Here is an 11,677-nt window from a genome sequence, read left to right as displayed (position 1 = left end):
CAAGTGATGTGATGCGGCAAAGCTGAAGCAGAAGCGCGGTGTGTGCGTGATTATGTTTCAAGGCCGTGATGTGCAGGCTCGTGCGAACATGGCTCCATGCGTCTGTATCTTTGTGTGTCAGTCTTTTTGTTATTTTTATAAAAAATACTTAAGTAAATATGTTAGTCTCCTTAGATCTGATGTTTTGTGTGTGTGTGTGTGTGTGTGTGTGTGTGTGTGTGTGTGTGTAAACTTTAATGTATATGTACATGTGTATACGTATGCATTCGTATTTTTTTTCCTTAATGTGTCACTTTTATCACTGACAGTCTCCATAAATGTGTGTGTATACTTATATACAAATCTAAATATCATTGAATAAGTAAGTATTTAGAATAACAAATTATTGGATGTAGACTCGTGTGTGCGTGTGTAGAAGCCAGTGAGTGTACACGTAGAGCGGCTGACGTCACTCCCTTGGCTCCTCCTCTCCCGTGCTTGTTCCTGCCAGTGCCTGCTATAAAGGCCGAGGCAAGGGCGGCCTGGACGTACAAGCTTGCCTTCCAGAGGTAAACCAACACTTGGTCCAGCCCTCAGGTGAATATTCACGGCTTGTATTTATAACTGACGAGAGTGTGAAGGTCAAACTTTGAAAGTTTATTAGTTTGTACTTCTTGTTTTTTCAACTCCTCGTTCTTAGAAATTATTCGCTGCAGTATAGGTTATATACGCATATTTGTATTTAGGATACGGGCAACCAAGGAGTAAACAACCTGCTTGCCCCATTCCCAGGAAGAAGAGCAGACCGATGGGCAGTAAGAGAGCGGGGTGATATGCCCTGCTTGTGGGAGGGAATTCGTCAGCCTTAGATGAAGACCAAGGGAACAGATTAAGAGCTGGACAACGCAGTGTTAGCAGTAAATGTTCCGTTAGCATTTTAAAGATAAATTTGTGTTAGCAGAGCGGATAATCTTTCTTAGTGTGATGTAACCTTAATAATGTCATTTCCTGGCGTCGGGAGTTAGCGACCTCACCACTCGCCTGTGTTGGACGTATCCTCTCCGGTAGCTCCGATAAACGAGGCAGCGGTAGGCGTGGACATTTAGCCATCAACGTATTCATAATACATCAGTGGGAGCCACTTTGCCCTGTCGTCATATAGATTAATGTATTTTCAGGGTTTATGGCTCGCCCTGCTTAACAAAGGACCTTTGGCTGCCTTTCAGTAGTTATGACGAGTCGGCGAATCAAAAGATTCCTCATGAACGCCGTACGGGCTCGGATCGTGTGGCTGTGGCTGGCGGGCTGCCCTGCCCGGGACATCTCTATCCTCACGGGCGCCAGCGTCTCCACAGTGTACCGATGGCTGAGGCGATTTCAAAATGCAATCACGGTCATGGAGGAGACAAAAGAAGCGTCCACTGGCTGCCTGGATCTGTGGGCTCACTTAAACCTACAGTTACGGATGTCTGCCCTGACTACTGCCCGCGGGCAATACCTTGATTCTTACCACGTCCTGAAAAGTGTTGTAACGGGTCCTGTGCATTATAACGAGCCTGCAGCCACTTACGGGTCGTGCAAGACTGGACTCAGAGTGGAGGCAGAACGGTGTTAAAGCTCTTAATTCACTACGCAGCAGTCCACCGGTCGTGCAAATTGTGAACTGTTTAAATTACTTGGTGATACTGATTTTACTTTTGCACATTATCACATTACACGAACGAAAAGTATCGCCTTCAGACTGCTGTATCTGAGATAATAATAGAGTAAGAAAGTTACGTTGTACACATTGTTATGTAAATTAAAATGTTTAAAGGGTGCAAAGTAGTTTTTTTTTTTTTTACAGTGCAGGAAACAACTCAAGGGCAATAAAAAGAAAGCGTAGAAAAAAAGCCCGCTAAACGCTGCTCCCATAAAAGTGAAAAGTAAAGCGAGGTCAATTTCGGGTGGAGAGGTGTCTTCTTCTTGAAAGGGGTCAAGTTATAGGCAGGAGGAAATACGGACGAAGAAAGGAGGCTATTCCAGAGTTTACCAATGTAAGGGATGAAATAATAAAGATGCTGGTTAACTCTTGCATAAGGGATTTGGGCAGTATAGGGATGACCTAGAGTTGAAAGACGAGTGCAGCGGGGCCTTTAGGGGGGGGGGGGGGCATGCAGTTAGCAAGTTCAGAAGAGCAATCAGCATGAAAATATCCATAGAAGATACAGAGCCAACTTGACGGCGGAATTTAAGAGGTAGAAGATTGTCAGTAAGAGGAGAGCTGATGAGAGGAAGATCAGAGGATATGTTCTAATATTCATTCTGGGTCAGGCCTTTTCCCAGCAAAGGAGGGGAAGAATGAAGTCCGTTGAGAGCTTCCTATTTCTACTGTTGCATCTCCTGAGACTTACAAACGTGCAAGTGGCAAGCGGTTCACAGGTGGGAGTGGAAGAGGTCGGGACGGGGCAGGTGAGCGTGTTGGTGGCTCGCCTGATTGAACAGCATTACGCAGGGTGTCACGTGGTGCTCCTGACCACCGCGCCTCACTCACCTACATCATCTGCCATTCGAAGGTAAAGAAATGCAGCGGGAAATGGATCCAAATGTTGTTGTTTATAAAGTATGGGAAGCATGAAAACACAGATGATGCATAAATGTCTTCCTCAGTCAGATGAGTGAAGGAACAACCGTAGCGAGTGTTTCTGTGGGTCACGAAACACTACAAAAGGCTCTCTCGGGGGAGGTCACGAAAGTATGTCAAGTTCTTATCCTCCACATTACCGAGAACAACGGCAATTCAACTACCAATGCATTAAGGTACGATACATTCACATTAGCTGCTAACAAAGCAATAAAGTATGAAATGCTATAAGAAGAAGTTAGCACGTTGGTTGAGGCTACTAAAAAGGACTCTCTTAGACAGACTGCTGGACGAGGCTGGTTTGTGGAAGATGCCGGAGACGCTGGTGGTGGTGGTGGGTGGACAGACACAGGTGACAGACGCTCTGCGCCACCACAGCCTTCGGAACACCATCCACGGCATCTACCTGGCCCTCCACCGCCCCGCCGCGCCTGCCGTGGCAGCAACCAGACCCTCCCGGCTCGCAGGGACATTCAAAGAACTAAGTACCGTCTTCATGCCATATTTACCGAAATGATGTGAAAACAATTATATATCAATGCCAATATATAATGTTTATGGGTGGGAAAAAACTAAAGACCAGTCACATCCTTTGTACTCTTTGTAACAAAAGGCAACCTGGAAGAGGGATGACTCAGTCATTTCCGTGCGGCATCGAAAAGACAGGTCTTGTGTAGACAGCCTGGGATCTCACTGTAGAAACAGCAGTCTTGTAGTGACTGACCTGCATCAAGCTGGCCACTCGCTACAATCTCAATATTCAACTTGGCTGCAGTGTGATTTCATGAGACATTTTCTTTCCATAATGTTATTTTGAAAAAGCATTTTAAATATCTTTGAGAATAATAGAACAGCAAATGTTGCGCTTCCTGCCATACGTTGATTGTCCTACGTAGTTTGGTTTTGCTTTCCCTTCAGTAAGCAAACTATTTTGTGTTTCTAGTGAGCCCGCAGGTGAGTGTCTTCCGTCGGTGTTTGTTCTGCAGCGGCAGTGAGGTTCAATTCCTACAGCAACTGGACCTTGATATCTTATCCTTCGATGAAATCTTCAGAAGCAGTTCTCTCAACTGGGCTGTTTCAGGTTGTGCATTGAAAACTAAGCTTTTCCAGTATTAGTCTCGGAAGTTTTGGTATACGATTAATATTGACAAACAGAGGGACCTGTTTGGATAGGTTGCTGATGAGACTTTGTCCTGCTCTGCTGCAGGGTCACTGGTGGACCTGAACGGCCGTTCTTTACAACTGACGACCGTTTCCTACTTTCCTTTCATCGCCTACTCGAGGGACACGCCAGAGCGAGGCACGACAGTGACACTTATGGACTCACTCAACGTCAGAATACTTCGCACTGTAGCCGCTGCCCTAAACTTTACGCAAGTCATCGCCTTTAACTATTATTTTTTTAGTGTCGCACATTTCTGTCGATGCTTACATAACAATGAATGTATTATTTTCTTTCTGTGGGCAGTCCCGAAGCGCCTGTAGTCTATCGTTGGTAATGGTGCTCTGTCCCATCTCAGTGGTGGAGAGCTGGATATTTTTCTTTTACAACGTCATATATTTTTATAACTGTTTAGCTCATGGTGCCCCTAATGCTCCGCTTGAGATTCATGACGACTGAGTTATTGCCGCACGAGTTTGTATTAAAGGAGTCATTATATAAAATAAAATAAAAATCAATCAATCAATTTTCCTTCTCATTATATAAAGACGAGATAGAAGACTAGTAGCAATTAAACTATAGATTTACTAGTTTTGAACTTTATAATGAATTCTGTGTTGAAATTATCAAAATTTATTTCATACTTTCTATCAGATTTTCATTGTGGATTTTAAATAAAAGCATTGAGAGTAGTGAAGCGGCAGCCGAATGACCCCGATTACCCGGTTTCAAGTCCCTCCGAAAACAGCTGATAATCTCTAACCACCGCCAAGTAGCGTAAGACTACTCATATATATATAGATATATATATATATATATATATATATATATATATATATATATATATATATATATATATATATATATATATATATATATATATAATGAAGAGATCAAGATATTTTCCTTCCCTCGATTAACTTCATACAGGTATAAGGTGCGGGAAAACCCAGACAGGTCTTTCGGCAATATCAACACACGGGGTCAGTTCACTGGCTTGGTGGGGGAGCTGCAGCGGGAGGAGGCTGACTTCTGCCTGTTGCTTGCTCCGACCTCAGAGCGACTGGAACTCATTGACTACGTGAGACTTGAAGCCCCGGACGACTTTTCCCTCCTATCCAGGAAGCCGTCCCCGCTCCCAGCTGTTACGACCTTTATCAGGCCGTTCTCACGTATACTTGTTTGCCTTTATTCATTTCGTTAAATTATATATTCAATAAGTGGATACAAAGATTTCCATACGCGTTTCTTTGCGTACTATTTACTCAAAAACATTTGTTTTAGGTGACTTGTGGGTTGGTTTGTTGGTGGGTCTGCTGGTGTGGAGCGCGACGATGTTGGGGCTGCAGGCCTTGTGGTGGCTGGCTGCCGGAGGCCGTGGCGTCAGTGTGCCTGACACCCTCCTGTACGGCTGGGGTGCCCTCCTGACACAGTCCTCGTCCCACTCGGCGGAGAACTTTGCAGGCCTCTCAGGGCAGGTGCGATGCATCGAGTTTATTTTTTTGTGCCAAGTAGATTGGCATCAAAGTTAAATCAAATGATCATGTGAGTGTAGATTGTGAAATATTTATGACATGTTGCAGGGTGTAAAATGCTGGATGTCAGGTTATGATCTGTTTGTGGCATGTTGTCTTGACGGATATATAACAGCGCTGGACCATTCCTGCTGACAGGAAAGGGTCCTGGCCGCCGTCTATAATGGAAAAAGGGTCCCCTATCTACACCAGTAATTGTGGAATGGCCGGCAATTATGTCAGTGGTAATATTAAAATCCTGGTAGTGATAGACAAGATCCTCACCCATCTTGCCGAAGCCTATCAGGTGTTCATCTGCTAAAAAGTTTTCGTTTGGAGAAGTTACCTAAATAGATTCTGTTTCATTCAATCTTTTGTGCACAACAAACCCTGATCGCAGATGGTAGCTGGCTGGTGGCTGGTGTTCTGCCTGATCATCTCCACGGGGTACAAGTCTTCTCTGGTGGCCCATCTCACTGTACAGGCAAAGTCACAGGTTCCAGAAGGATTTGACGAACTGATTAAATTTAACAACTGGAGGTGGGGCACCGAGCCGTGGATGCTGGACGGGGAACTGCTCAAGTACTACGAGCAGAGCACACAACCCGTGGTGCAGGAGGTGTACCGGGGGATGGAAGTAAGCCATAAATGATACAACGTAACTTGTTGAGAAAATGAAGATGAAGTTTATGGCGCATCGAAAAGAATATTTTTGTCAGATGTGCCATTTTTCTTCAGGTGTTTAGTTTTGACGAACTCCTTCAAAAAGTTTTAAAGGAAAGATTCACGATGATTACCACCAGAAACTACCTCACAGTTATCCTCTTGTCCAGCTACGTAGACAAGTATGGACAGATGCCGTTTTACATTGGGACCGACGAGCGAGATGTTCTTGCCTGTTTTGGATGGGGTCTGAGGTGAGTCTTACAAAGACACTGCAAAGAAACTATTTTTTTTTTTTTGTGAATTGCCTTTTGATTATCAATTATAGGGTTTATTTTGATAGCTTGATGGCTATACAAATATTGTGTAGCATGAATTTCTTAGATATTTTAGCAAACGCACTTTTTTTTACAGAGCAGCCCAATTACATGTTCGCCTTAAGTTGCAACGATGTCAATTAATATTTGTGGAATCAATTATTTTTAATTTATGTAGCAGGAAATAATGCAGTATCACACTGCTATTATTGATTCTACAAATAATTCCATTGCACGATGGAATTGAAACCTCCCAGGAAAGGTGCACCATTCCTCTCTGCATTTACGCGCCTCGCCTCCCGCCTTGAGAACGCTGGGCTCGTCAAACACTGGTTGGAGGAGGTGATGGCTCGGAGGGTGAAGGAGAACAGGGCAAAGGCACAGCCGGACGGAGCGAGGATATTCGGCAGTCAGGTGAGGAGGAAGGGATTCTCGGAACTGGATTGGAAGCGATACATTTAGACCATAATGTTTATTGTTTATGGTAGAAATTACACATTGTTTGCGCAGTCTATTGTTTTTTAGATCTGTAGATTCCCGTTAGCGAGTGTTTTAATTTTTTTAATTGTATCTCACTTTAAAGAGCGAGCGTTAAGTTTGTATTTTATTTTTAATTTAGTTTTTTTTCTTTTAGACATGCCGCTTCTGGGACCTCTTATAGCAGATCCATTTTTGAAATACTATATCTCAAAGTTAAATTTACTTGGAGTGCTTTGAATAAGGTGCCTTTTTATAGAGTTCACAGGACTCACCGGCAGCAGTGAGGAATGAGCCATTTGCTCAACGATTAGTCGCCGAAATTCAGTCCGCTACCACATAATTATACATTATAGTATTGTATAAAGCAATAGCCTGCACGAGGACAAGACTGTTTCATCTCCTTATTCAGTTGGCGCGAAAAGTTGCAGAATATCGCAAAGGTTATTTAAGACGGGTCTTAAAGTAGTTGCTTTCTATCATAAATAACCACCCGGAATCTTTCCACATTTGTAACACCATCGTATCGCCCCAGGAGGACGAGACTCAGGTGGTTCTCAGCTTGGATCACCTGCAAGGGGCCTTCTACCTGCTGTTCGTCGGCTCCGGTCTAGCTACGATCACTCTGCTGGCTGAGAAGGTTGCGGCTCAGGCAGCAACACAAATATAAGCTCCCTTTCACAATAACTTTTCGAAAAATAATATTAAGAAGAGCTAATGAAGTTTGAGTCAACTATGATCTCTTCGGTCCTCACACCTTCGGTGTGAGGACACCGAAGGGAGTGGTAGAGGCAGTCAGCAGTGTTTATAAGGTCTGACAAGCAGCTCGGCAGAGCAGACCACCAGTCCGGCGGCCAGACCGACGGCCAGCACCACGAACACTCTGTAATACAAAGCGAGGATATGAGATTTATTATATGTTTATGGTATTATATTATTATTTGTGTTATTATTATTATTATTATTATTATTATTATTAGTGATATTTTATTATTATTATTATTATTATTATTATTATTATTATTATTATTATTATTATTATTATTATTATTATTATTATGATTATTATTATTATTATTATTAGTAGTAGTAGTAGTAGGAGGAGGAGGAGGAGGGGAAGAAGGAAAAAAATAATAATAATATTATTATTCTTTTATCACGCATTTTTTCTGTATAAAGTTTACCAAGATCTGACAGGTGGGTCTGGCTCATAGTTTTACCCAAAAGTTTGTGACAGAGAGGCTGCTGCTGAATAACAGTCTTCGGGGTACATTGTCGCAGAGAGTGAAATTAGAGTCTCTCCGTCCATTACCTGAAGATTCCAGACTGTCAGGGACATGATCCTGTGGATAAGAAGGCCATTAGCATGAGTACTGTTGTAGGCTTACTCAAAATGCAGTATGCAGTAATCTTAGAGACAAGTTTTCATAAAAAATTAGCATATAAACCAAGTTCTCTATATAAAGAGTGGTTCTACACCAAAATTTCTGACTATTAGAGATGGAAATTGTCAGTATTCTTCATATTAAAGATACGCGTAAAAAATCTAAAGATTTGAAATATTGAACAATAAGCTTCCATTTACAACGATTCTTCCCAGGGACCACAGTGTCCGGCATCACTGACCGGCAGCACGGACTCCTTACGACAGTACACACTGGTTGAACTTCTATTTAGTTATCATTTTCCTAGTAAATTTTCGATACATTTCACTGTTCATCAATTAAACAGATTACTTCTTTAACAATTCTGAAAGCATTGTTTTCTTTTGGTGTAGTTCAAATAGACCGAGCAGGTATTCATTGTTGTAATTTTTCCTATTCCTAACTCGTGTATTTTCATGAGATGGAAAATATGAAGAGGTATAAAATAATGTTGATAGAACAAAAACATTGTGTACTTACTTTTCGAAATCAAATGTATGAATTTCTAAATACATAATGTAACCTTAAAGAAGGTACAGAAGGTTGACACGGTCATTAATGTTGGTGCAGAGTCGCACAACTTTGAAACTTTTTCTGCGAGTAATCACACACACAAAAAAATTATCAGGTAAATTTAATTGAGATCGACTCATTTTATTAACCTTATATTAGAGATTCTACAAATTCAGTTCCATGTCTTTGTACAAATGTAGCTTCCTTTGCCATTTCCAGGCCATGAGTGTAATGTGGTGAGTGTAACTCCTATTAACTCCTATTCCTATCCTGAGACACTGACAAATTAATATGAGTGCCAAGCCATTGCTCCACCACAAATTGGATCCAGAGGGAAGGGGATGCCGGCTCACATTCATCGGAACTATTATGATATATATACCTATTATCGTTAACTCCTTTTCTTTACCTATTATCGTTAACTCCTTTTCTTTACCTATTATCGTTAACTCCTTTTCTTTACCTATTATCGTTAACTCCTTTTCTTTACCTATTATCGTTAACTCCTTTTCTTTACCTATTATCGTTAACTCCTTTTCTTTACCTATTATCGTTAACTCCTTTTCTTTACCTATTATCGTTAACTCCTTTTCTTTACCTATTATCGTTAACTCCTTTTCTTTACCTATTATCGTTAACTCCTTTTCTTTACCTATTATCGTTAACTCCTTTTCTTTACCTATTATCGTTAACTCCTTTTCTTTACCTATTATCGTTAACTCCTTTTCTTTACCTATTATCGTTAACTCCTTTTCTTTACCTATTATCGTTAACTCCTTTTCTTTACCTATTATCGTTAACTCCTTTTCTTTACCTATTATCGTTAACTCCTTTTCTTTACCTATTATCGTTAACTTCTTTTCTACCAACTTTTCATCTGTTACAATTTTTATTCATACTCTGACCATCATCACCCTCAACACACTACTGGTTCCTTCCACACCAGGGCACGTGGAGGCTCAACACCTCAGCACCGCTCATGTGGTTCAGGCGCAAGGCACCTCCAAGGACCGTTGCCAGATTATCGTACCCGGAGCATAGTATTTACCGGTTTCTGGCCCCTTAGTATTGCCAAGAAACAAGAGGAATTAACTATTTTAACGTTAAATGAATGAATCTCGTTATTGGGGACCAGGAGACAGATTTTGGGTCGGAAGTCGGTAAATATAAGAGGTTGAGTACAACAATCTGGCAACGTTGCTTCCAAGAGTGGCTTCCTTTGACTGCCATGACAGGTGCACAGGTGGCTTTATATGCAAAGAAACCTCTGCGGATTATATCCACGATGGTTAACATCAAAGAACTGATGCGAAGTTATTTCTTTGTTCATATTTGTGGCTGATACAGTTTTGGGCAAAAGTAGGTTCACCTCATAGTGAGAATTATCAAATGCCGGATGCACACTAAGTAAAACCTTAGTTTAGATACTGTTCAAATGGCTTACCTCGGATTTAGGCCGTGAATGATAGGATTTGTCTGAGGGCCTATCAAAGCTCACGAAAATGGAAGAAATCCGTCTCTTGATAAATAAAAGTCGCACCGACCTTTGGAAAATCAAATTGCAAAAATTGATGTGTGTGTGTGTGTGTGTGTGTGTGTGTGTGTGTGTGTGTGTAATAATAATAATAATAATAATAATAATAATAATAATAATAAACGGTTTATTTAGTTGTGGCAGCCGTCAGGCTGAAAATTTACACTTTATAAATACAATTTCACTTCGCAAATGGAACAAGTACAAAAAGAAGGGGGACGGGGATCGGGGTTCTGATATGTGTGGGAAGGTTGGGGCGACGGAGCTTGGGGTGGGGGAGGAGGGGCGATGGGGGGAGTGCAGTGCGGTGGTGCCGAGAGGGGGGGAAGGTGCGGTCTCTTCAGATGGCGGTGAGGTCAGGTCATGTGTTAATCCTCAGGTCAGATGCTGGGTTCAGGTGACAGTTGACGGTGGTGGTGCAGGTGGGCAGTTAATGGGTTTATGGGAGGTCACTCAGGTATACCCAGGCTTAGTAAGGAGGTGCTAAGCTCCTGGGTCGGCGAGACACAGGTGGTAGGGGCTGCCCGGCTGGTTGATGTAGCCGTGGGAACAAGTGCACAGCGTTGATGAAGTTGCCGTCATCTTGCTCCGAACCTGAGTGACGAGGCTGCCACACTGCCTGCCACCTGAACTGACCTTCCCCTGCTGCTGGGTGACCGAAATGGTATCCTTCGGAGCTTCAGGGTGTCGGCCGGGACGCGGTGGGTGACGAGGCGTTGGCGACACACAGCTCTCACTCGCCTTACAGCACCACTATAGTCTGTTCAGAGCATGAAGGCGGTTCAGGGTGGAGCTGGTATCGTCGTTTACCTCTAGCCATGGTGTCAAATCAGCCTTCGTACATGCATCTTTTTCTCTTATTTCCCATCCATGTGCTATTTGAAAGTGATCTTTTTTTATTTTAGAAAGACGAAGGGTGCGTGGAGACATGATCGAGGTTTATAAATGGATGAAGGGCTTTAATAAGGGAGACATTCATAAGGTTTTGTTGGTAAGAGAACCGGGTAGGACACGAAGTAATGGGTTTAAACTGGATAAATTCAGATTCAACAGGGACATAGGCAAAAATTGGTTTACTAACAGGGTGGTGGATGAGTGGAATAGGCTTAGCAGTCATGTGGTGAGTGCCAATACAATTGTCACATTCAAAAATAGACTAGATAAATTCATGGACAGCGATATTAGGTGGGGTTAGCTACACGGGAGCTTAGGGTCAAAGGAGCTGCCTCGTACAGGCCTACCGGCCTCTTGTAGACTCCTGCGTTCTTATGTTCTTATGTTCTTATATTCTGTATATAGTAAAGGAAGCTACATAGTACAATGAGTGTCGATGTTTAGGATTATAACAACGATTTGTATAAATTCTATGACATGTGGCAGCGATTTTTTCCCATGGTGCCACGTTGTGGTGTTGGTAGTGGTGGTGGTGGTGGGGGTTGGTGTGTCCCCCTAGGTCCCTCCCCCGGGTCGA

General features: G+C 42.5%; 1 protein-coding gene across 1 annotated transcript; it reads left to right on the top strand.

Annotated features, from left to right (window-relative positions):
• The first annotated feature begins 2,808 nt into the window (after positions 1-2,808).
• Positions 2,809-6,204, top strand: LOC126997147 (uncharacterized). The gene is made up of 3 exons (XM_050858198.1): positions 2,809-3,105; positions 5,049-5,242; positions 5,679-6,204. Exons 1-3 carry the CDS (start codon positions 2,820-2,822, stop codon positions 5,928-5,930), a joined length of 732 nt encoding a protein of 243 aa, XP_050714155.1. The 5' UTR covers positions 2,809-2,819; the 3' UTR covers positions 5,931-6,204.
• Positions 6,205-11,677: the final 5,473 nt, after the last annotated feature.

Source organism: Eriocheir sinensis, chromosome 11 (assembly GCF_024679095.1).
Source record: "Eriocheir sinensis breed Jianghai 21 chromosome 11, ASM2467909v1, whole genome shotgun sequence".
Classification (NCBI taxonomy): domain Eukaryota; kingdom Metazoa; phylum Arthropoda; class Malacostraca; order Decapoda; family Varunidae; genus Eriocheir; species Eriocheir sinensis.
This window is presented reverse-complemented; position numbering and strand designations above follow the sequence as displayed.

Coding starts and splice junctions, on each gene's coding strand:
- LOC126997147 (XM_050858198.1), top strand. CDS start 2,820: ATGAAATGCTATAAGAAGAAGTTAGCACGTTGGTTGAGGCTACTAAAA. Junction 3,106..5,048: donor AAGTACCGTCTTCATGCCAT/ATTTACCGAAAT, acceptor CATTTGTTTTAG/GTGACTTGTGGGTTGGTTTG. Junction 5,243..5,678: donor TTGCAGGCCTCTCAGGGCAG/GTGCGATGCATC, acceptor CCCTGATCGCAG/ATGGTAGCTGGCTGGTGGCT.